Below are 26,589 nucleotides of genomic sequence, written 5' to 3'. Positions count from 1 at the left end.
GATATTGATTTTTTTTGGTGTGATTTTGGATATACATCAATATACATATGTAATGTTAGCCGTAAGTGGTCCTGGAATTAATCTCCATACGACGACAAGGGATATGGTAATTGGAACTTGGCTTTGGAGGGATATGACAAATGGAGGTGATCGCCTGCCGCCTCAGAACTAGTCCTCCTGAAAACTAGTCCTCCTTGAAAGAACTTTCGGTTATTTTCTTGGATTGTAACCGTTTATCTTATCGTTATTATGTTTTGTATTTTAATTATGTTTTGTATTTTAATTATGTTGAAAGTTTGGACTCTTTGGCAACTGAGTTCTGGGCTAATTTGGATTGTAAGCCTCATCTAAGATTAATATAAATATGAGTTGAATCAGAATCGCTGATCGGCTCGATGTCACTCTTCTTCAAATGAGGTTTATTGTTGGAGATTAGATTCGTAAATAATGTTTTGAATGTGAGAAAATTCTTCCTCGGTTTAGATTTTTCCAGGTGAAGATTTTCTTCCGACTTTCTTCCTATTCGGTATCTCTATCTCCGTCTCCTTCGTTGTCGACTCGATCGGACCCGAATATAACCCGCTTTCAGTCTGATATGACCCAGATTGTAGCGATTGGGCCTGTGTTGGGCTTAGTCATTAGTTCATGGTTTATGTCCATGATCTTATCTTAGTAGCTTCTAGTATATAGCTTGAGGTTTTCTCTGTAAAACGAATCATCAAATTAAGATCAATATCAAACAAACTCTATTCCTTCTCTCGTTTATTCTCTTCTTCTTCTCCCTCATTTCTTCAGATAAGTCACCGGCTTATCACCTTCTCCCCTTTCTTTTTTCTATCTCTTCTCCTCTAATCCTATTCTTCCGATAACCCCATCTCCGGGCTTATCGCAGTCGGACCCGATAAGAATCGCTGCTCAAACGGAGCCAACCAGTGACCCGATTCGTTGGCAATCGGACCTGATTGCCACGTGGCGCCACGCGGCTGGAGAGGAAGAGAGGCGAGATAACCGGAGCTCTCGAATGCAGAGGCGGTGACGGCGGGGCTGTACGGAAGATCGGCCTCCGACAATAGAGCTCCGGAGAGAGCGGTGGATGGATTTTCGCTGACCGATGCGCCGGAGATTGAACCGAAAGGGTGGTGGTGGTTTCTCAGATAGGTTCTGGTCGGAGAGGAATCCCCGGCATAGAAGAAGGTAATGCTACTCCGGTGAGATTCGGTCGTATATAGCAGATTGACTGGCCAAGTCCTTCGAGAACCAGAGATACATCGTATCGCCGGGTAATTACGCCGGCGACAGTTCCGGTACAACAGACGCTCAAAGTGGTGACTCCATTTCCCATTTGTCAAAATAAAAGAAAGGAAAGAGAATCGAGAAATTATACAATCTTAACGATGTGGATTGTAGTCACCTGAACTGGTGTCGTTCTAAAAAGGCAATTGGTCTCTTGAGATTCTATGATATTGAGTTTGGTTGATTTATGTTGGAACCAAATAAAGAAGAAGAGACGAGTCACAGAGATGTGTGCGAGAGAGACAACAAAGAAAGAGTTGAGAGAGCTTTATTCTTTAGGGATTGGTTGATTTTAATGGTAAGTGGAATTCGTAAAGATTATACTACAAAATACTTTTGATGAAAAGCTTTCAATTATTTTAATAACTGATGAGGATAGCATAATTATTTTATAGAGGTTAGGGCCAGGAGGTGTATAATTTGCTAACTTTGGTCTTTGACAAACAGTTGATGGTGTGGTACAAGAGTTCCTGTCAACCAACATTTTGAATCAGGGATGTTATATACGATTTGCTTTAAGTAAACCAACGAACAAGGAGTTGACTTTCTGATGAAGAGTATGTAAAGTATAATAGCAAAAACTCAATTGAGAAAATTAATGGCTGAAGCATAATCAAAATATTAAATATCATATAAAACCATTTTGAAAAGAAATTAATCTATGCAGTACATGCCCATATTTTAACCATTAGATTACTCTAAATGATGCGCTCCTTCTCTATGACTGTATTTTGAGCCATAGCCCTTGCACTCAGTACCTGCATTGCATTAATTTAAAGGCGTCATTTTACAATTCCCAAGTTACAAGAAAAAACATGGCTCTTTATTACATTTACCAAAATAAACATCTCCCTAGATTTATATAACTACCGACGTGCCTACCTTACGCCTTAGTGCGATATTGATATAGTGTGGACGGTCAAGTAGGAGACACGTGCACAGCTGAGATGAGCGGAGCCAGCTCAGAAGAACGGCCTAATAAAATAAACAGAACATTTTTCATTTGGAGATTATCGAAAAAGTTGTTGCTTGTTTTCTTCTTCTTTTCTCTCTTTTGGACTCTATTCTCGTTGTTGTGAATTTGCATTTGAACTCAGAAATCTTTCTACCATAGATTTCTGAATCAGGTGTGTGAGGATCTTTGTTTCATGCATATTGATTCTCCTTCTATCTTAATCGGTGTTCTTAAGTATTTTCCCAAATAAATTGTATCAAAGGTATCAGCAGCTACTTCGAACCTCGGAAATGGCAGAAACTCGTTCGCAAGCTCAACGGAAGGAAGCTACGGTTCGAGATCTCGAGGAGATGATGGGATCGTTCAAAGCTCAGATGCTTGAGCGAACTCAAGCTCTGGAATCAACGGTCGCGACGCAACAGGAGAAGATGGCGAGCACAGTCGCTGAGCTGTTCGAATCGGTACGTTTGTTTACCGGGATGGATCCAAAGACGGTGGCATCTACTCGTCCGCCCGATCGACCACCACCGCCGGTTCCGCCGTTACAGACTCCAATCACAGATCTGACGACTCATACTCCACAGAATCCACCGACAAATTACGCTGGGGTCACGACGTTAGCTAAAATCGATTTTCCTCGCTTCGATGGTACTGGGTTTAAAGACTGGTTGTTTAAGGTTGAGCAGTTTTTTGTGATTGATCGTACTCCTTCTGAGTATATGGTGGGTTTGGCTTCGATCCACATGGATGGGGAGGCTGGGAACTGGCATCGTTCGGTGATAGAATCTGAAATCCCGGTGGTTGGATGGCAGGAGTGGGCTGTGTAAAAATCCTTGTTGTTGGAGCGATTTGATGAGCTGCTGGATGATCCTATCGCAGAGTTGAAGCAGCTGCATGAGACAGATGGGATTCGGGAGTATAATAGGAAATTTGAGCTGATTCGCACTCGAGTTAAGCTTTCAGAAGCATATTTGGTGAGTGCCTTTCTTGCGGGTTTACGATTGGATACTCAGATGCATGTGAGGATGTTTCAGCCAAAAACGGTGCGTCACTGCTTAATGCTGGGACGTCTTTATGAACTGGCACATCCTAAGGCGAAGACTCAGGGTTCCTCATGGTCATCGTCCAAAGCCTTTGACGGATCGAGGCAACTGTCAACAGGAGGAAAATGGTTCACTACGGTGAAGAAACCATGGGATACAGGTCAGGTGAAACCAGCGTTGCTCCCAACCCCGGTTGACGACGCACCAAAAAAGGTTTTGACAACAGAGGAGATGAATGATCGCCGGGCCAAAGGCCTCTGTTATTTTTGTGACGAAAAATATACACCAGGACATTATCTCAAACACAAGAAGACGAAGTTGTATATGCTGGAGGGTGATGAAGGGCTCGATGATGACGCTGACGAGGAGTCGGAGGAGGACACTCTGGTGGTCACTGCGGACATAGCACATATATCCCTTAATGCTTTAGCGGGAGTTACAGATTACAATACCATGCGAGTCAAGGGTGTTCAGGGAAAGAAGACGGTCTTCATACTAATTGATTCCGGTTCCACACATAATTTCATATCTCCAGAGTCAGCGGTTCGTTTGGGGTTATCTGTCACATCAGCCGGTTTAGCTCGTTGTAAGGTGGCTGATGGGAGTAAGTTGGCTGTTCAGGGAAGAATTACACAGTTAGAATGGAAGTTTCAAAATACAACTTTTGTCGCAGATTTTATGGTTATTCCTTTGGGCGGTTGTCACATGGTATTGGGAATTCAATGGCTACGCACACTAGGTCCAATCACATGGGATTTCCTCAACTTGATAATGTCTTTTAAGTTGGGACAGCAGAAGGTGGTGTTGCATGGTATTCATGAAGATTCAGTACGGTCTATCAAAGCTTCCAAGCTTCAAAAATACAAGGACGACCATATTGAACTCTCTATGATCTACGCATATATACACGGCTCCGGTGGTGGAGGATGGTGAGAGAGACATTGCGTGGCAGTTCCCTTCCATGGAGCTCAGCAAGATTACAGGGGAAACTCCTACGGGTGCAATGGCACAAGGTCTCGACGGGTTACTGCAAAAGTATGCCTCTGTGTTTGAAGAACCCTCAGGTTTGCCGCCTTTCAGGACGAATCACGATCATAAGATTCTCTTGTTGGAAGGTTCCAATCCTATTAATCAAAGACCTTACCGCTATGCTCTACAACAGAAAACTGAGATTGATAATCAGGTTGATGCATTATTAACAAATGGAACCATTCAACCTAGCTCAAGCTCTTATGCTTCGCCGGTGGTGTTGGTTAAGAAAAAAGATGGAAGTTGGAGGTTGTGTGTGGACTATCGGGGATTGAACAATCTCACTGTGAAGAACAGGTTTCCTATTCCTCTAATTGAAGACTTATTGGATGAGTTGGGTGGTTCTTCTATCTACTCGATTGATTTACGTGCAGGTTACCACCAGGTGAGAATGAGTCCCCAGGACATTCATAAAACGGCCTTCAAGACCCACAGTGGGCACTATGAGTACATCGTCATGCCATTTGGCTTGACAAAAGCCCCAGCTACCTGTCAAGGCTTGATGAATGCCATTTTCAAGGAGTTTTTGCGGAAATTTGTCCTCATTTTTTTTGATGACATTTTGGTATATAGCAGTTCTTTGGATGCACATCTAATCCATTTGGAGGAGGTTTTCAAGCTGATGGTTCAACACCGTTTATATGCAAAGATGAGTAAGTGTGATTTTGGTACCGATCGCGTGGAGTATTTGGGGCACTTTATCCAATCTGCGGGTGTGTCCACTGATCCGGCAAAGGTCCAAGCCGTGGCTGATTGGCCAACACCGATGACTCTTAAACAATTACGGGGATTTTTAGGGCTTGCGGGGTACTACAGGCGTTTCGTGCAGAACTTTGGTACCATTGCAAGGGCATTGACTCTTCTTACGAAGAAAGACTATTTCGTCTGGTCCGAGGAAGCCCAAGTCGCTTTCGATAATCTGCAGAGAGCACTGACGACACCACCAGTCCTGGCTCTACCAGTTTTTGACAGACCTTTCTTGGTAGAGACTGATGCTTCGGGTCAAGGTATAGGGGGGTTCTCATGCAGGATGGTCATCCCTTGGGGTATATAAGTAGACATTTAAAGGGAAAGCAGCTGCACTTATCTATCTACGAAAAAGAGCTACTGACAGTAGTGTTTGCTGTACAAAAGTGGAGGCACTACTTGCTCACAGGTCATTTCATCATCAGAACTGACCAGCGCAGCTTGAAATATTTATTGGAGCAGCGTTTGAATACTCCAATCCAGCAGCAGTGGTTACCAAAACTCTTAGAGTTTGATTACGAAATACAATACAAGGAGGGCAAGGAGAATTTGGCAGCTGATGCACTCTCTCGAGTTGAGGGTGCCGAAGTTCTGAATATGGCTAAGTCCGTAGCGGATTGTGACATAATGCAGAAGATTCGAGATGGTTATACACAAGATCCGGTGACTACGATGCTAATTGATCAGTTGCGATCAAAACCAGGTTCTAAACCGTTTTACACTTGGTCTCAGGATGTACTTCGGCGCAAGAGTAAGTTGGTGGTTCCAAATGTTCCAGAGCTTCGGAAGTTTATTCTACAATGGATGTACAACGCCGGTGGTAGTGGACACTCCGGCAGAGATGCCACGTTCCAACGGGTAAAGGGTCTTTTCTTCTGGAAAGGTATGATCAAGGATATCCAGGGCTACATAAGGAGCTGTGATGTGTGCCAGAGGTGCAAATACGAGACTGCAGCCTCTCCTGGTTGGTTGCAACCCCTTCCCATTCCTGAATCTGTTTGGTCTGATGTGTCTATGAACTTTATTGACGGGTTACCATTGTCTTTCGGTAAATCGGTTATATTCGTTGTTGTGGATCGCTTAACAAAAGCTGCACACTTCATGGCACTAGCTCACCCTTACACGGCGATCACAGTGGCTCAGGCTTTCTTCGACACTGTCTTTAAGTTACATGGGTTGCCTAGTTCTATTGTTAGTGATCGGGATTCTATTTTCCTCAGTGCCTTTTGGAAGGAACTGTTCTCGTTACAAGGTGTAGCACTGCAATTTTCGTCGGCATATCATCCTCAAAGCGATGGGCAGACCGAGGTTGTAAACCGCTGCCTGGAAACATACTTACGCTGTATGTGTAGTGATCGTCCCTATCTATGGAGTAAGTGGTTATCTCTGGCAGAATACTGGTACAACACTACTTTCCACACGGCGACACAAATCACTCCGTTTGAAGCTGTTTATGGTAAGCCACCCCCAATTCACTTGCCTTACTTACCTGGCGAATCCAAAGTGGCAGTGGTGGCACAGAATTTACGTGACAGAGAAAACATGTTGATGTTGCTCAAATTCCATTTGATGAGGGCTCAGCACAGGATGTCTCAAGTGGCGAATAAGAGGCGTTCTGAAAGGACTTTTGTGGTTGGGGACTGGGTATTTGTGAAACTACAACCTTATCGTCAGAAGTCGGTGGTCTTGAGATCTAATCAGAAGCTAGCTCCTAAGTACTTCGGGCCAGACAAGGTTGTGGATAAATGCGGCAAGGTGGCATACAAACTGGAGCTCCCGGCTACTTCTTCAGTTCATCCAGTCTTTTATGTTTCCCAGCTAAAGTTGAGGGTAGGGGACCATTCTGTTTCGACTGACTTACCTAATGATGGGGTTGACGTGTTGAGGAAGGCACCCGAATCCATTATGGAAAGGAAAATGGTGAATCGTCAAGGCAAAGCTGTCACTAAGGTGTTGGTTAAGTAGATGCATCAGGCAGAAGATGAAGCTACTTGGGAATTTTACTACGACTTACTCCAGACGTACCCGGATTTCAGACCTTGAGGTCAAGGTCTTCGAGGAGGGGAAGATTTGATATAGTGTAGACAGTCAAGTAGGAGACACGTGCACATCTGAGATGAGCGGAGCCAGCTCAGAAGAACGGCCTAATAAATTAAACAGAACATTTTTCATTTGGGGATTATCAAAAAAGTTTGTTGCTTGTTTTCTTCTTCTTTTCTCTCTTTTGGACTCTATTCTCGTTGTTGTGAATTTGCATTTGAACTCAGAAATCTTTCTACCATAGATTTCTGAATCAGGTGTGTGAGGATCTTTGTTTCATGAATATTGATTCTCCTTCTATCTTAATCGGTGTTCTTAAGTATTTCCCCAAATAAATTGTATCAGATATCTGGAGGATTCAAGTGCTCGTGCAAATTGTAGCCCAGCTTTGTTTCTATTCTCTATCTAATCATTCTTTCTCTTGACCGAAAACCACCGAACCAAAGGGATGGCAAAGAAAGAACCTGCGTATACTTGCACAGTCATTCGTACAAGTCAATGAAAGACACCAACAGATATAGTTTAAAACGTTGCAAACAAAGACTGCTCATTTGAATTATAAAGAAAAAAATCCACAAGAAGGTTGTTTCTGTCAAGAAAGAACCTTGAGATCATGCTTAAAGCAAATAAGAAAAACCAGAAGCAGGCAAAGGAGTTTGCCATATGAACAGAAACTAAATCCATACCTGAAGTAGTGGATATATGTTCTTAACAAATGTAAGAAATCCACTTGGCGTGACAGCCATCTCCCTGGAAACGAAGACAATTACAAGGTTGCGTTATAGGTTCGTATAGGAGGGCTTTACTCCTAAATGGAGTGTAAGATACGAGGGTCCTTACTTTAGCATGGCGTTCAGAACAATAACACCAAAGAGATTAACCGCACCTAGCCCAACGACCATTGCTCTCTCAGATGAACTAGTTTTACTGTGAAGAAAGAAGATTCCATTATTAGGAACTGAACCACAAAAGCAATAAACACTTCTCATAATTTTAAAGATATTAAACATTCCAGGAGCAAACAATGATAAACCTAAATTGCCATTTTCTCTCCTTGAAGAACTTCTCCATATCTGCAACCCAGTCTGAACCATTTTCCTACTTGTTCCTTTTTTCTACTAGACACAGAAGCTGTGCGTTGCAGGGATGGAAGACGATACAGAATATTTCCCTAAGCAACAGCAAAAAAAATACATGTTAGTAAAAATGACTAAAGGAAATACTGCAGTTCATGCACCTTTGGGCATCACATCTCAAGCAACTAGAAAGATTTGCATATGTCACATACCGCAAATCACAGAAACAAATGCAAACAAACACCTTTGAACATTAAAATTACTTGAACAAGCTTAACAATCAAATCACCAAGGAAGCTTCACAAAAGATGAGATGGTCTACAGCGCATAATCAAGTCGATCATTATGCAGAGATAAAAGTAAGATAACTTAAAAAAGGTGAGTTTACATGACTTGCCTTGTATCTTGCCAAGTTAAGAGCAGTGAAAACAGAAAATAATGCGTCATCCTCATCATCTGCTACTTTGACCACAGTTCCTACCGTTGATTGATACAATATCAAATCAACAAAACCACTCAAATCCCACTCCTTGTCATCGAGATAATTTTGTAGGAGGATCTTGACTCCATGAAAGTCTGTAGCTTTAGGGTCAAAGAACTCAAAATCTGCTTGGACGTCTCCCTTCAAAGATCAAGCATAGAAACAGAACGGTGAATAAAGACCTAACAAAAAAAAAAAAAAGGTAAACGAAAAACAACAGAAGTGTAAATAATCGCTAACCTGAGAGTCTTCTTCATCAGAGGACTCCAACAATTGTTCTTCTTTCCCATATTTGGATAAATTAGCGATCTTTTCATCTACAAAAAATTAGATTGAGACATACTCATCAGGACATTACAATGTTCTGAAATACAGTGTCTCAAAACTAAAGTTTTGACTAACCATAAGACATCTCTTCAGAACATTGAGAATCTTTAGGATGAAGCAATCTACGCCTAGCCGTTGAAGAAAAGGCTAGTGAACGCATAAAAGGTGAAAACGCTAAAGGTTGATGCTTTGAAAATCGTCTCCCTGATGGCCTACGAGGCATCTATTCAAACCGACAAAATTTTCAGCCTAATTTACCAAAACCTATGCAAATTACTAATCAAGGAGCCGTAATTACTACATCATCAAAACAAAATAAAGCAAAACGGATTCTCTAGACTAGTATACGAGACATCGATGCCGACGAAATTACTTACCTTCAAACTCAGAAGCTGAAAAAGATGAGTAGAAATCAAAAAGCTCAAAAAGATGGTTTTAGTAGAAAACCTGAAAAAAAAACTGGGAAGGTATTGAAATTCTTTCAGTCGGAAGACTTCCGAAGGTTGAGCGAGATGAAACACACCGCGCGACAGACGAGCGAAGAACCTACTAAAGAAACGGCTTCATACAATTAGGAGTAATGACCCTAAACCGAATGGTTCATATTAGTCTGTACCGGATTATTTTTTATCTACCGTACCGGACCAGTTCGGGTATATATGTTCCAATTTTTTACTTTTTCTTTTGACACCATATGTGGTAATCCAAGAGCCCAATCTATGTTCCCTATTAACTCTTCTTTAGTTACCCCTTTGTTATGCAAACCGAAGACCAGTGCAATTCGGTTTAAAATGATGAATTTTTGAATTATTAAAAATCCAAAAAAAATTCCAAATCTATATAACTATATTCCATAATCTCATCATTAAATTTTCTATTTCTTTATGTAAATTTGTGCAGGCCGCAATATTTGGAAGAGTATTCCGTTCATTTATCTCTCTCATGTTTAAAAATTTTTCACCAAGGAAAGAAGGATGTTGAAAGGTGGTGCAGGCAACAGTAAGGAACAACAGCGAAGGTTTGGTGTAATTGGCAAATGGCAACATTGAGAAGTCAGTGAGTGACTGTAAAAATTGTTTATTTATTATATACTTGTAACAAAATGAAAAGCCAGCTTAGAAAATTAAAACTTTTGGTTTCTTTCGGTTAAATACATGACACTTTTTGGAAAAAAAAAAAATCCGAAATGACGGAGGAAAGCCAAGGAAGAAGACAAAAAAGGTTTCTTAAGAAGAAATTTAGGAAGTGGAAAAGGTTTCTTTCACATGCTAAATCATGTGATCTCTCTTCGTAGATCTTTTGACTAAGATCAACCAACTTTAAGTATTTACCAATTAAGTCCTCGAATATTAATATTTTTTTGTTTTTTCGTGATTGCATGAAAAATGTGAGAGGTATCGTATGCATTATAAGGCATAATTATGCCTACTGATTATGCATTGCGTGTTAAGGTTAAACATCCTTTTTTTTTTTCCCCGTACGGCGTTGCCGTCGAATCTATTGAAAATGCCGGAAAGCTAAACTAGTAGTTACTGTTTTTTTTTTCTTTACAGTAAATTTATTTTATATGGGAGCACTTTTTAACTTTTTTTGTTACCACCATAAGTGTTTTAGTGTATTTATCTCAATTTGTTATCTCATTTTTTCCAAATATACTCTATGATTTGATTTTCATGATTCTTATTATTTACCCATAACACTAACCAAAAAAAATTACCAATATCTGCTATTTTGCTTCTAAATTCTTTTTTGTGAAACAAAAACCTGCGAATCCTTCTCAGCCATCTCAGTTTATGTCCAATTTCATTCAGAAAGGAGAACCTTTGGTAATCTGTTAGCATACTGAGATCGAGAGGAAACGAGAGGAAGAAGACGATGAAAAGAGAGAAAATATTTTCTGTTATTCAACTGAATAGTTGTTACAAGATTCATATAGTTTTGTATATGAACACATTACATCCGGTTAACACCGGTTTACACGGTTTACTCTAATATAATCTTCTGATTACATTTCTGCAATTCGATTGATTTCTATTTCCTTCTTGCTGTAATCTCTCTTTCTCTCAAGCTTCTCTCATTTTGCGATTCATGGATGCGCCGAGGAAGAGTAAGGCAGATGGAGAACAGAAGGCTTCGCACAGAGTGACTCGGAGCATGGATCGCCAAAATCAAAGTACGACTCAGCAAAACGGTGCTAAACCGGCTGGAAAAATAGTCTGAGCGAGCTACATAGATTCGAGGGAGCGGCGTCGTTATCAGAGTAGAGAGAGGGATGAGAGAGATAGATGCCAGAGCTGGAGTTCTTCGCCGAGGAGGTAACGTAGGAGTAGCAAAGATGAGAGTAGAGCAAGGAGGAGAGAAGATGTTAAGGAGAAGAAGATTGATTACTCACGGTCAATCAAAGGCTACAATGATATGGTATACTGTTCTTTGCCTTTCTCTCATGATTCTTCAGCCTTTTGTTGTTACCAGATTTTGTTTCCCCTTGTTCATTCTTGCTATATTCGCCAGATTCAACTTCAGTTATTAAATTTTCGTAATGTTAGGTTCTCTTTGCTCCCTTTTGGAATTGTAATCGCAATCCTTATTGAATAGATGATATGGGAAACAGTGAGGTCGGTCACAATGCTCTCGGTGCTGGTCGTATTTATGCTCAAGGTGCTAAGCTTTGTGACATAGCTCTTGCTGCCAGCAAAATCTTCGACGGTGAAGGTTTCAAATACGTTTCTGAATCTTTCGAGAAATCTACTCTGCACTTCGCCGGAAGACGTCTCTTGCTCCGACGAGGCTTAAGGATTCTCTCAGGTCGCAGTGTCAATGGGCAGTTATCCTGATAGGACCTGCTACCCCGTTACTTCCACAAATACAAAGGTACATTGAGTGAAATATATAAAGTTCTTCATTTGTTGTTCTCAAGGATCTCAGCCTCTTTCTTTCTGTTATTGTTATTTAGATTTTGTCTGATCACATTCTTCAGTATCAATGGTAGGATTTTTACAATCTTTTCTGATCAAGTTTTACTCAGACACAGCCTTTTAATGCTGGATTAATACCCGTGGAAGGAAGTAAAGAGAAAGGTTCTGTGTTAACGGCAGAGCATCTCGGAAATCCTCTTCAAAACCAAATAAATTGGCAGAACCAAGCTATTCATTGAAAATCTAAATAGTTTTTTATGTTAGAGAAGATAAAGCTTATGAATTTTTGTGGCAAAACTTGGTGGAAGAGAAAGAACATAAGTTATTTCATGCTTTATGTTAGAGAAGATAAAGCATATCCATGTGAGCATAACTAAATGGACATAAAAAATGGAGGAAGAGAAAGAACATAATTTGTGGATAAGACTCCATATAAATCATTATGTCCATGTGAGCATAACTAAATGGACATAAGAAAGTTGCATGATTTTTTTTTCAGATGAATAGGCCTGAATTTGGCAATCTGATTAGTGAAAGCTGCTCTTATCAAAGATGCAACTGTTTATCTTAGTGTTAAGAGGAATAAGTTTGAAGTTTTGGCTGTACTTGAACATTGTCCATGAACTATTGTTCCTGGCAGCTTTTTAACATACGGATTATGCTGTTCAGGCGACATTGATTTCAGTTATTCTTATATTAGCATGATTGATTAAAAACAAAATAGTAATTACATGGTAATGTTTTTTTTTCAAATGTTGCATTTTGGATTCTATGCATAACTACAGTTTGAATTCAGGTTCTACGAAGTTTAGGCAACTTTGTCGCAAGTTAATGATTTATGTTTGTGGATTTAGCAATAAAACCGAGGATTAGGATTTGGGATCTAAACGATCTTTGATTTTATCTACATATTGTTTTTATGCTATCTTGATTGAGAGTATTGGATACTAGATCTTCATTCAATTTTAGATTAGGAAAAGACATGTGTTTGGTAAAATTTGTCCAAATTCGAGATGTGATTCAATACACATCGTTTTCTTCCGATTAATTATCATTTTCTGAGAATGAATTTGTTTTCGTGTGTGTGATCTGTTGTATCAGGAGGCTTCAGAGACTGCACAAAAGAGATGGACTTTGAATAAGCTCTTTAATAGGAAAGCCTCTTGGTAGAGGGAAATTTGGACGTGTCTATCTAGCAAGAGAAAAGAGGGTTAGTAACTTCACAATTTAGAGTCGTTGGAGAAGTAATTTTGATGTCTTTATAACAATTTGTAGCAACAAAGAACTTTTTTTGTTGACTTACGATATCTGTCTCTGTGAAATTTCTTGTTTGTTGCATAAATGAGTATACTTGATTCTAAAGTATGGGATTATGGACACTTTTGCAGTTTTTCAGTGTATCAATTCAATAGTTGTAAATAATTTAGTGTCCACGCAAACGTGAATACATGGATACCCCCACCCTCTTATGGATCTTCATGTTTTTAATGTCTCATTTCAATGGTTCAAAAATGAGTAGTGTCCATGCAAACATGAATATGTGGATATCCTGATATCCCATCCTCTTTTCCACATTTTTGCAGTTTTTCAATTCAATAGTTTCAAATTATTTAGTTTCCACCCAAACGTTAATACATGGATATACCCATCTCCTTTATCGATCTTCATATTTTTAGTGTATCATTTCAACGGTTCCAAAGTGAGTAGTGAGTAGTGTCCACGCAAACATGAACATGTGGATATCACATCTTTTTGGACAAAACCTTGATTAAAGTTGTACGAGAAGCTTGATTACCAAATTAAAAAACTTGATCCCTTTCACCATATTATTAGAGTTGTTCGAGAAGCTTTAGCTTTTCCTTGCCACAAGCTGACTCCAACTCTCCACAACATTCATAAATCAGGCTTTCTTCACCTTCACTTTGGTTGAAACCTAAAAAGTTTGCTGAGATGTCTCCCAACAGCACAATAATTGTCGTCCAGTATTTGTTGTTTCCAGCAACTTTCTATAGATGTAAAAATGTTTGTTAATGTAAAATTTTACAACAAATTGTAATATAGTTTACGGTACTAAAACAAAAGTTACTTATATTCACTCCTTAAAGCTACTCATTCAAATCCACCACAATGACCAACTACAATTGTAATTAAATCATTAGAATCCCAACATTTAGTTAAAATAAACAGATCACGTCCCATACTTTCCACCAAGAAAGTGGGGTACTTTATACTCTGCTAAATCATATTTATACACATCCAAAAAAGGTTTATACACATCCAATGCATCACATTGATCACTATTATATCCATTTAGTTATGCTTTCATGGACATGATGATCACTATTATATCCATTTAGTTATGCTTTCATGGACATGATGATCACTCTTATATCCATTTAGTTATGCTTTCATGGACATGATGATCATTCTTATATCCATTTAGTTAATGCTTTCATGGACATGATGATTTAAACAAAATCAAGACACAGATGAATTTGATCTTTGTGTTTCAGAGTTACAGTTACACCAGGGACAGCTCCCTCCAGACCTTCCTTCCCCTTAATCGCCCTTTTGATCATTCAAGTTCAATCTTTACCAAATCAAATTACTAAGAATCAACAACGAAGCTGAAATTGAAAGTGGCGTTTCCTCGAGATCATAACGAGAGAGAGAGAGAGAGAGAGAGAGAGAGAGAGAGAGAGAGAGAGAGAGAGAGAGAGAGAGAGAGAGAGAGAGAGAGAGAGAGAGAGAGAGAGAGAGAGCAACTAACCCAAAACCATCGGGAACAACTCCTGAAATTTGCATCGTCCTCCTCCCACCTTTATACAATTCCTCAAGACTACAAGCCAACTTTCTCACCATTGCTGGAGCTTGCCTATTCGCCGGCCACCGCATCCGCACGTCTATATCTGCTTCCTCCGTTCACACCGCTCCTCCTCCCGCCGCAGTGAAAATATCTTCGGCGTCTCGTGGATAGTACCCAAACCCGGCGTCGTTGTTAGAGTCCGCTGCGGAGCCACCGTCTCTTGATCGGAAGACTTGAGCCATCTTCACCGTATTGATCGTAGATCTGAGACTTGTGAGGATCGCTTAAGACGTGCTTAAATTTAGCCTCTAACACGAACAGTCTGCTGTTTTTTTTTTTATAACTCTAAGCTCGGTAAAAAATTCATTACTCACCCATCATATACAATATAACACAAGGTCTTTTGGTTCTTTCTACCAGTGAACAGTTTCTAAACAGTGCAAATAAGTCCACCAAACTAAAAAAGTACCTATAGAATCAATATATGGTTACTTCTACATTCAATAAATCAATAATCATGCTTTGAAAATAAAGTAGAGTTCCGTGAAGCTGAGCTTTTTCAATTAATGCATGCATATAATAGCCATAATGTATGTTTTTCTTCTACTCTATTCAAGGTTTTAACTCTACCGTTAGATGATTATTTTACAAAAATATGAATCAGAGACGACAAACCATATTGAGTGATTAACTAGTAACTACATCTTAATACTGGTCTATAATTTAATTGGTCTGAATGAAAATCAATGAAATGTAATACAGGATTCAAATTGGTGCATGCAGCTTCAAACAATATTAATTGAAAAAAAAAACTGTGTTTATACTTGGATATTTATCTAGTACTATATGACTTTGATTATCGTTTGTAATATGAACGGTAAAATAAGTCTAAAATAACATTAAATATCAATTATAGTTTATTTAGCTTTTTATGATTACAAAGTATTAACACAATCTAATTTGATTATGTTCATCATGATTTAATTAATCATGTGCTTCTAAGTTATAATAACATACACACATTATGGTTATAAGAACAAATACATACTGTACTTATCTTCCAAGAGTTACGTTTTATACTTGGGAACTGACAAAAAAAAAAAAAATCAATTTGCAAAGCAAAAGAAAAATATCTAACTATTTGGACTTTTGGTTCAGTTATGATTAGTAGTCTATATGATAAATAGTAGTAAAAAACTTTTTCATTTTAATAAACTTATTAAAGAAGTCACACCATGGTGAAAAACAAATGTTTGATCCCAAGTCAATTAACATGGATAATCCAATTGAACAAAGTAAAAAAAGTCGGTATCATTCTCCTCTTTTAATTTTGGTTTTAAACTTCACAAGGACTACTCTTGAGATTTAAGATATTAGAAACAAAAGAAACATAGTGATCCTGCACTATTGTGGCACACGTTATTTTTTTCATTTTTTACATTTTACTTAAGTATATAAACCAATAGATTGTATGTATGGCTTACCTGCATCTCTCCTCTATTTTCCTTAGTTGTTTTTTTGTATATTTAAAGAAAATGTACTAATGGCCTGTGTATATATCTAGTAGATACTGTTCCTGTGAAGATGTTTTGGAACACAGAGATCATGCCATCAACTGCGAAAGACGAAGAGCTCGTTCCCAAGCTGAACGCTGCATTGAAGAGACACGATGAGTGGTACTTCCTCAGTGAGATCATTGTCTGTGCCAGCGAGAACACAATCGACGCGAAGAGAAGAGGCAACATTGCTACACCAGAGTGACCTATCACCTACGTGGAAACTCCATAAAACACTTTGCAATGTGATGGATGCAAAGAGGACTTCCGATCAAGTTCTGCTGCTGCGGATTCGAAAGTGGCGATGGAAGTTTGTCTGTGATGTTTGTCGTAGCCTCTGATGATTTTTTTCCGTCAAACAGTACTCTAGTTCTTTTAATGAAAATGTTTTGTTTTTTCTAATAAAAGTTTTTTTAAATCAAGCAGAGCTTGTTGTGGAACTGGAACAATGAAAACTGTGCAATGCAAAGTTGATCGGTACATGTTTGAATACTAGAAATTACGTGTTTTGGGATGGTTTCCATCCATCCGACACAGCAAATCTCGTGTTATCGCAAATAATCTCCTTGTCCAAAGAATCGCCCTCATTTCCTAAACCTACGTTTATTTCAAATATTGATCCAATTAATTAGTATGCTATAAAATATATGATATATGTATGTGAAATATATTTACATCTGAATTAAGAGATATAAATGACAACGATCACAAAAAAAAAGTTGCAATATATTATCATCACCATTTTATTGCCATTCATGCAGTTTCATATGTATAATTACTGATTCGCTACAAAAAGTTACTTTGACGAACATCTTTGATCAGATCAATAATAAAAGAGAAGATGTACATGTTATCAGATAATATAGGGACCTTAGTTAAATTATTCCACTCCAAAATCGGACCAGTTGGTCTTCTAAATAAGACAAGTAGTGAAGGTTTATCCATGGCGATTTAGCGCCCGAGCGCTCTAAAAATTCATTCATGTCCACTGTTAATCATCACTGCCTCCTCAATTTTCCTCATATTGCACCGCCGGTTTATCGGCCGAAACTTCTTCTGCCTCCGTTATCTCTTTCTTCTCTCTCGCTCAATGGAAAACCTGAGCGCTTTTTTCCCCTCTCTGCGTCTCTGTCTCTTTCACCAGTAACCATCCATGAGCGTTCTTCCTCATCTTCTTCTTCGTTCGAAAGTGAAGAAGCGAAAGAGAGTGAATCTATTATTGATGGGTTTTTCTATCTGCTTCGCTTGTCCGCTCAGTACCACGACGTCGAGGTAACGAAAGCCGTGCACGCTTCGTTTCTAAAGCTTAGAGAAGAAACTATCGATCTTGGAAATTCCCTAATTTCAGCGTATCTCAAACTAGGTTTCCCTCGCGATGCTTTCCTCGTCTTCGTCTCGCTGTCTTCACCAACGGTGGTTTCTTATACAGCTCTCATCTCGGGATTCGCCAGATTAAACCTAGAAATCAAGGCCCTTAAGCTTTTCTTCAGGATGAGAAGCGAAGGTCAAATCCAGCCTAATGAGTTTACTTTTGTCGCGATTTTGACTGCCTGCGTCAGGATTTGTCGATTCTCGCTGGGTATTCAGATTCATGGTTTGATAGTCAAATCAGGGTTTTTTGAATTCTGTGTTTGTTGGTAATTCGGTGATGAACTTGTACGCTAAGCACCCTGGGTCGTCGATTGATGATGTGCTTCAGTTGTTTGATGAAATTCCTCACAGAGACGTGGCTTCGTAGAACACTGTGATTTCGAGTTTGGTGAAAGAGGGCATGTCTGATAAAGCTTTTGGTTTGTTTTATGAGATGAACAGAGTTGAAGGAGTGGGGGTTGATAGCTTTACCCTCTGAACGTTTTTGAGCTCTTGTACTGGTTCCAGTGACTTAACGAGAGGCGGAGAACTTCATGCTCGTGCAATTAGAGTCGGCCTGAAGCAAGAGTTGAGTGTGAATAACGCTCTAATTGGCTTTTATGCTAAATGCGGGGATATTAAAAAGGTAGAGAATTTGTACGAGATGATGAATGTGAGAGATGGCTTTACTTTGACGGAGATGATCATAGCTTACATGACATTTGGAATGGTGGATTCTGCTGTCGAGATGTTTGAGAAGATACCTGAAAAAGACGTTATTACCTATAATGCTCTAATGGCTGGGTTGTGTAGAAACGGCCATGGCTTGAAGGCATTAAAATTGTTCACTGAAATGCTGCAGAGAGGTGTGTTGACCGATTTCAGTCTAACAAGCGCCGTAGACGCTTGTAGTTTAGTTTCAGAGAAGGAAGTAAGCGAACAGATTCACGGGTCTTGCATAAAGTTTGGATGTGCTTCGAATCCTTGTATCCAGACCGCATTGCTTGATATGTGCACAAGGTGTGCAAGGATGTCAGATGTTGAGGAGATTTTTGAGCAGTGGCCTTCTAATCTGGATAGCTCCAAGGCAACGACGTCAATAATCGGTGGTTACGCTCGGAACGGCTTACCTGAAAAGGCTTTGTCTCTATTCCATCGCACTCTCTGTGAAGAGAAATTGGTGTTGGATGAAGTTTCGTTGACTTTGATTCTTGCGGTCTGCGGAACATTAGGGTTTCGAGAAATGGGTTATCAGATCCATGGCTATGCTCTTAAAGGCGGTTACTTTTCTGATGTTGCCTTGGGGAATACTTTGATTAGCATGTACTCGAAATGCTGCTGCTCTGATGATGCCATAAAGGTTTTCAACACTATGCGAGAACACGATGTTGTATCTTGGAACAGCTTGATTTCTAGCTACATCCTTCAAAGAAACGGTGACGAGGCACTGGCTCTATGGTTGAGGATGAATAAGGAAGGTATCAAGCCTGACACAATCACCCTTGCCCTTGTTATTTCCGCGTTTCGGTATAGTGAGTCAGATAAGCTTAGTAGCTGCCGCGATTTATTTCTCTCCATGAAGACTATTCATGACATTGAACCAACAACCGAACATTACACTGCTTTTGTTGGCGTTCTGGGTCACCGGGGCCTTCTTGAAGAAGCAGAAGACACAGTAAACTCGATGCCTTTTCAGCCGGAGGTCTCTGTTTTGAGATCTCTGCTCGATAGCTGCAGAGTGCATTCGAACACAAGCATTGCGAAACGCGTAGCAAAGCTTGTACTAGGCACAAAACCTGACAACCCGTCTGACTACATTCTCAAATCCAATATTTACTCAGCTTCGGGACTCTGGCATCGCTCTGAGATGATTAGAGAGGAAATGCGGGAAAGAGGCTACCGGAAACATCCTTCTAGAAGCTGGATAATCCATGAGAACCAAGTACATTCGTTTCACGCGCGTGACACATCCCACCCGCAGGAGAAAGACATATACAGCGGATTGGAGATACTGATAATGGAATGTCTGAGAGCTGGGTATGAACCAGACACAGAGTTTGTTCTTCAGGAGGTTGATGAGTTTATGAAGAAGAGTTTTTTGTTTCCCCACAGCGCGAAACTCGCCGTGACTTATTGCATTCTCACGAGCAATAATCGGGGAAAGCCGGTCAGGGTTGTGAAGAACGTGAGGCTTTGTGGTGATTGTCACGAGCTCTTCAAGTACGTTTCTGCTGTGGTCAAGAGAGAGATAGTTTTGAGAGACTCTTCAGGGTTTCATCGTTTTATGAATGGGAAGTGTTCTTGTAAAGATCTCTGGTGAATTACAACAATTGTTATCGCAGATTGGTTTGTAATGTTTCCGTTTACAGTTGTAATTGTAAGTTGTTAATATGTACGAGAGTTTTGATTGGGGCAGGGCGGAAATTGGTAGAGTAAAAAAGTATGGGTGTAAAAGGGGAAATAATGATAAGTTTGCTTGTGTGAAGTAAACAGAGAGTAAACAGAGAGTGGAAGGAAAGATGACGCTTGGCACGAGTGAGCAACCACTTAATACCAAATGTTATTCTTCAATTCACCCTTCCTTTTGCTACTAAAACCGAAAGCCAAAAAGCAAATTAAAGAACAAAAAACTATTTTCTTTAATTTGATTCTTCGTCTTCATCTCCTTTCTCTATAAACAACATTCTTCTCAAATAAGAGAATTAAGAGAGAGAAAAATATGGGAGATGAAAATGTCGATGGGAAGTGCAGAATTCTTGCTCGATTTTTCTTCCAAACCACCTTTTCCTTGCTCCACCTTTATGATATAAGTAACCATTAACTAAACTAATGGATACTCAGTTAGCATCAACTTACTACATTCATTTTATCTTCCACCTTGCTTCTGGGTACGGGAATGCCATTTGGTGATGGAATTGTGTTAATTACTTCGTTTTCTGTTCCTAGAAGCATAAGATAAGATGTTACAAATATAAAGCGTTGTAGAATCCCTAGTAAGCTCACAGTGATAAAAAAAAAAAAATATATATATATATATAGGAACTGAGAACATCAAACAGAGCAGAACTATGGCATAATTTGTTTCTAATGTAATAGTAACATCGCTTCAAGAAAATCAACCAAAACATTTGAGGATTTTGAAATTTAAAATAATCTAAAAGACTAAGACTGTGCTAAGACACCTCAAAGACATCAAAAACTAAGGCACGAGAAAGAAGAAGAAATCAATAAGGGATAATCAAGTTTCTTACCAGCATTTTTTCTACCAATGGGTCTTTTGTGAGGAAGTCGTTTCTTGATGTAACGCCAATGGTTGTGCTTAAGAATGTCAAACAGTCCCCACATGCTTTACATAATCTTCTTCTGTCCGAAGAAATGATTCATCTGCTATTCTTCCCAAGCCTGGCTGAGGCATTATCTTGGATCGGAGATCCGAACTTTGTGACACCATTATCTTGAATCCATGATGGTTCTGGATTGGGGAGCAGGTAACTTTGTGACACAGGTTCTTCCCCATTGGTAAGCTGTGATAATACCCACACTCCAGCTAATCGAGAATCAATTCGCGATTCTGGCAATTTACATAAAACTCAAATGTAAAATCCCAACCGGCCAAAATCAGAGATAAAATGGCGTTAACCTCGTCCTTATTAAAATCCGAATCAAAATATTTTCTCATCAGACTATCAAACTATATCATTAACACACACTATCCGAAAACAAAACAACCAAAATCTAAATTTCCAAGGCGTTACGAAGAATGTTGGAGAGGAATGCAGAATGTTGGCATACCACCAACCTGAAACGAAACGATCTTATAAGCATAGATCACAAGATAGCCCATAACTAAAAACAATCACCAAATTTTACCGTTTTAGTTGACATTGAATTAACTAATCTTCTACGTTGGGCTATCATTAATATGATAGACCCATACGTATAACTATAGCTCTGTAGAGCACTTTTTATTTTACAGAAATAGGTAACTGTATTTCGTCTGTTTTTTCTTTCTTTCTTTTTTTCTCTTTAAGAGGTCTCACTAAGAGCTTAAGAAGATAACACACTATCCAGTAGTATATTAGCATGGTAATTTTTTTTTTTTTCGTGCAAGTGATATGAAAACTCGAAATGATATGAACAAATTTTAAATTTGCAAGGGATGTCTTAGTTTGTCTTGTTAGAACACTTTTTCAAAAATTATATCAGATCGGTGAGGCATTAAAAAAACTTACATCTTCACCAACAGTAACCGCTTCAGGGTAGAGCCCATGAATCATATCATTTACCAGCATCAGATAAGTCACAGCATCCACATCAGTTTCCAATCCAAAGTACTCAGTGTAATTTCCAGTAAATCCAACCTATCCAAACCCATGAAAATAGAAGGCCAAGAAACCAATGTCAGGTAAACGTAAAATGCTGAAAAAAACTGGATAGGAACATGAAATAAAACTCAAATAGTTTCTACAGAGGTTAGCCATCCATTGTCGAAAAGGTTCAAGTACCGAGAGTCCATGATGAGTATACATCATTGAGGTAACGCCATCAAATCGAAATCCATCAAATTTTTATTCTTCTAGCCACCACCGTGCATTTGAAAGAAGATATTGTTTAGTTAAGTGAATGTTAACAAAAGGTGCTCAAGGAAATTGTGTGTTCACGATTAAAATCCGGGAAGAAGTTACATACTTCCCAGCTCCCATAATTGAAAAGACGTGAGTCCCACATCCAATGGTAACTTCGAGGACCAGAATGGAAGTAGTGAGCATCAGGTTCCATCAAACATGTTCAGTCCATCCAACGTCTTTTTGGAAGCATGGCTGCCGAGTTTATAGTCACAATATTCAATAACTTGTAAATGCTAACTATGAACGATCTGATGGTTTGTTTCCATCAAAACTTTTACTACCTATGAACGATATCCATCAGAACGAGCAGGCCCAACTCATGAGCCCTATCTATCAGTGATTTTAGTTCCTCTGGGGTCCCACAGCGGCTGCTAGGGGCAAAAAAGTTTGTGACATGGTACCTGAATTCATAATAGATACAGCCCACGTTATTCAGTAAAAAAAAGAAACAGAATTGAGATCACTATACAGCTTTACTACTAGTTGCCTGTGAAACATATAGCATTATGGCACAAAAGACATAGGTTTTTGCAGCTATAATTTTATTGTCAGCAAATATCTAGGATTCTACTAGAGCTCAAACAGGTAAGAAGAAAACCCAAAACTGGCATAATATGAATGCTCTTGTATAGCCATGATTTGAACAGCATTATAGCCAAGCCTTTTGATGCGTGGAAGCACATAATCTCTAAAGTTAGCATGAGTATTGATCATTGGTTCCTGTATTACAAGTATATTCATCATTCACATGATATAGAAAACATTCCAGAAAATGGAGTTGTTCAAAAACCGTCATCGCTGTGAAAAATATCCTACTTTTATGTAATTCTAATTAATGTCGTTATATAGCAACAGCCATACTGAACAAATAAACATTGTGGCTTATTGATACTTTATAAAAAATTTGGTACACAAGTGTTTAGGGCCAAAACATAATTATTTAAGAGAAGAGGAAGACACACACCGTGCTACTCATGCCAACATGTGCCTCATAAATCCTCAGTTACTTGGGTCTCTTTGGTTGAGAATGTTTGAATACATACTTCTCCTGAATATATATTTAGAGTCGTTACGAGGCAACCAAATTATCTGTTGATGTTTATAAGAACACCAACAAAATCATCTGCTGATGTTAGTAGGAACACCAACGAACAATTGTAAGCATACATTAAATTGGTTGTAGTAGATGCTCGTTCATATCATAAAGATGAGAATTTGTTGGTTAAATAATAACCATATGTGTTTGGAATCATCCAAGAAAGCAACCTGAGTTTTGCCTGACAATACCAACTTATCTATAAATCTGAATTTCCAGTAACTTCAGGCTAGCACTGGCTCTATCGCTTTCCACAAGATAATTATTCAAAGGACTACAGAATCTTACCTCTTGTAGAGGATCATAGTATATTCCATTGAAGGGGATTTCACCTGGAGCCTGCACCGAAAACTTGATCCAAGCAGGAATTGAGTCTTTAATGCCAGATGCTGTATCCATACGAATCTGGAGTTTTGTATATCAGAAATCACTTCATCATCATTACATAATCTTCTCAGAAACTTCCAGACAAATATGTATCGACGAGGTGTGATTTTATTCAAATGTATACACATGACAAGCAGAAAATTTAGTAAGGCAATGTCAATGCACTCCATACTTATCAGAATAACCAAATCGTTCACGCTTTTCTATATCTGATGTTGGATTGTTTTAAAAATACGCAACACAAAAACATCTTTTTATGTGCATAATTTTTCTGAAAAAGAATGCTTGTAACAGTGAGATGAAGACAGAAAATGAATAAATGAAGCGAGTTGTTAGTTACCTTTACACGTGAGCCATGGGGAATTGCAGGCGAACCATCAGTGTTGTTGGGCAAAAAGATCTCCCAAACACCAAATTTATTCTGTATAAGATTCGATGAGATAATCATCGATCCGAATTCACTACATTTTATATGATTTTTACAATTCAAAAGAAATTTAAGCAAGTTAGTCAATATGCCATACCCGAGTCATGATATCAGCATTAGGATTCCAGTTGTTAAAGTCCCCTATAAGTGATGCAGACTGAGATAGGCGAGGACAGAAAGTTTAGAAAAAAACGACCAAAGTAGTTATAAAATACTCAATAGCATAAGAAAACACATGCAATCGAGAAGTACAAGTTCTCATAGAGATGTGACTAACATGCTAAACCTCCTCGAATCAGTTTTGAATCAGAAAACCTAAATAGGTGTCGCCTTTTCTTAATTCCACATAATATACAATGAGAAACATGTAATTTAAACCACCTTCTCCTCTTCAGTATTATCGTCTAATCACTCCTCCGATTTTCTAAGATCTGGCAGCAAGATTTAATCCTCACATGACCAGCCATAACGTTTCTATCAGACAGCCTATAGGACAATATCCAACCCTTGTTCTCTGACTTATATTTTTCTTTGTTGGCGGAGATACAAATGCAAGGATTATTTCTACAGTCTTGAATGAAGAAATTAGTAAAGAAAAAAATCTATAATGATCTAGCAGAAAACTGAAAGAAACAAACCTTAGCTCCAGGCACCCATTCTCTATAAGTTATATCAGCATCACTGAAATTGAAATAAAAACAGTTAGAATCATGTTATGTGGCATTAAAATAATGCCAAATATCTCTAATAGCTTCAAGAAAGAGACAGGTCTTATAAACACCCATTTCCACTCTGCCAAAATCAACATTTTTTACTATAAATAGTTATGGATATCAAAAACGATAATTCAATGTACAGAACATTTGACGAGTTGCAAAATTAAGAAAACAAGTGATAAATATAAAAGTCGGCTAACAATCATTTCAAATCCAAAATATGGCCGAAAAAAATTAAATTCAAATCCAATATCTAATGACTCTTTCGTCATTGATGCAACACATTCAGCCTAAAACTTGAAAATTTACTTAAGAGCTATTGATGGTAGCAAACAGTTACCTGCGCGAAAAGCCTAACTTTTCATAGCCACGAGAGAATGCCTCCAGACCACCCTCATACATGTCTATTTCCTCACGTAATCTTCTATACTGTCCATAACTGTAGCAAACAAAAATGCAGGAGTTGAGCGATATAAAAGGTAACAACAACATCTAACCTTTCTATAAACTTCTACATCAAATGTACAAGCCATATTAATTCGATAGCAGGTATAGTACACTGAAAACTGGAAGCACGTCGGACAAAACATTTTTTACCGGTAATCAAGATGGTCCCTGTAACTCCGCAACATGGGGTCTATCTCATATATTCCCTGCCCATCACCGGGTGGTGGAACTGTTCCTGGTTTCACCTCTTTCTCCTTGACAAATTTCTCACTACTGTGAGCTTTACTTGCATAAAAATCAGACGTTGGGTCTTCTGTTCTGAGTGCCCCATTCTCTTCCATTGTTTGACTTTCTAGATTTAATATCTACAAAAGGAAATTTTCTGGGTTCATGTTGAAAATATCTACAAATTCGTAATGCAAAAAAGTTTCAATATATAACTCACAGATTAAAGAGCACAGATGACAAGATATCAACCTGTGATTCTTATGAAAAGCTGCTGGGACCTTGTAGCTCATCAGTGACCAATGAAGCACCATCATCAAGATTATCAGGTACAAAGACTTTCTTTGACGCAGAGATAGTTTGTGACTTAGAATCAAACTCGGCAGATTGATTCCCAGCAAAGATCTTCCCTACAGACATGGATCTAATCAAAGTATCTGGACAACGAAGGCCAGAAGCAGCAACTATGTTTGCATCAAAATAAAATAACTACACTTTCGATCTGAAAAAATGTTTCCGTTTCTACTCAATTTGATCATAGTAATCATCTTCCTAACCTATATTCAGAAACTAAACATAGGAAGCTTGATTAACAGTTAATGTCAACCGTATTAGGTTAATTAGAATATTTCCACACTAATTACAGTTGATGAAGCTAGTCGAAATCACGGATCTCGGTATTGATCCTATGAAATCAATTGTAACACTCAGAACAACAATGGCGTCGTAGAGGGAGGGGGAGAGAAAGAGGCTTACGAGTGAGAGGGCGCTTCTTCAGGAAGAAAGAGTTTCCATTAAAGCCGGTGTTGAGAGTTCGCGCAGAGGAGGAAGAAGAAGACAGAGGAAGAGGGAAGCGTGAGACGACAACACCTGGAGTCACAGATACTCCATGAACCACCACCATATCCCCTCACCTTCTTCGCTTTCTCCGGCGATTCCTAGAGAGAGAGATAACGCCCAAAATTCGGAAGAGAGAGTGAGAGTGAGAGTGAGAGAGAGCAGATCGCTTAAAGATCAATGTGGGTGGGTCCATCCACTGCTCACA

The 26,589-nt window shown here is 38.9% G+C and overlaps 3 protein-coding genes, 1 long non-coding RNA gene and 1 pseudogene across 4 annotated transcripts; 3 read left to right on the top strand and 2 right to left on the bottom strand.

Annotated features, from left to right (window-relative positions):
* Positions 1–2,519: 2,519 nt before the first annotated feature.
* On the top strand, positions 2,520–3,105 carry LOC112086806. The gene has a single exon (XM_024156681.1). The coding sequence runs from the start codon at positions 2,539–2,541 to the stop codon at positions 3,073–3,075; it is 537 nt and encodes a 178-aa protein (XP_024012449.1). The 5' UTR covers positions 2,520–2,538; the 3' UTR covers positions 3,076–3,105.
* Positions 3,106–7,636: 4,531 nt separating this feature from the next.
* On the bottom strand, positions 7,637–9,512 carry LOC18016386 (protein BCCIP homolog). Its single transcript, XM_024156680.1, has 7 exons — positions 9,369–9,512; positions 9,067–9,214; positions 8,905–8,981; positions 8,581–8,805; positions 8,141–8,278; positions 7,948–8,034; positions 7,637–7,857 (listed from the first exon to the last, which is right to left on the bottom strand). The coding sequence occupies exons 2-5, from the start codon at positions 9,212–9,214 to the stop codon at positions 8,141–8,143; spliced, it is 588 nt and encodes a 195-aa protein (XP_024012448.1). The 5' UTR covers positions 9,369–9,512; the 3' UTR covers positions 7,637–7,857; positions 7,948–8,034.
* A 1,507-nt stretch (positions 9,513–11,019) lies between these two features.
* Positions 11,020–13,267, top strand: LOC18016385. The gene is made up of 3 exons (XR_002899606.1): positions 11,020–11,409; positions 11,587–11,862; positions 13,008–13,267. It is a non-coding gene; the product is annotated as an uncharacterized LOC18016385 (long non-coding RNA).
* A 3,942-nt stretch (positions 13,268–17,209) lies between these two features.
* On the top strand, positions 17,210–20,124 carry LOC18016384 (pentatricopeptide repeat-containing protein At5g03800). The gene is given in 2 exon segments (XM_024155682.1): positions 17,210–17,879; positions 17,881–20,124. Coding segments are annotated over 2 exon segments (2,688 nt in total). The 5' UTR covers positions 17,210–17,249; the 3' UTR covers positions 19,939–20,124.
* A 35-nt stretch (positions 20,125–20,159) lies between these two features.
* On the bottom strand, positions 20,160–26,589 carry LOC18017953 (annotated as a pseudogene).

This window comes from Eutrema salsugineum, unplaced genomic scaffold, assembly GCF_000478725.1.
Source record: "Eutrema salsugineum unplaced genomic scaffold, Eutsalg1_0 scaffold_2, whole genome shotgun sequence".
NCBI lineage: Eukaryota > Viridiplantae > Streptophyta > Magnoliopsida > Brassicales > Brassicaceae > Eutrema > Eutrema salsugineum.
The sequence above is the reverse complement of the archived record's forward strand: the minus strand, read 5'-3'. Positions and strand labels throughout refer to the sequence as shown.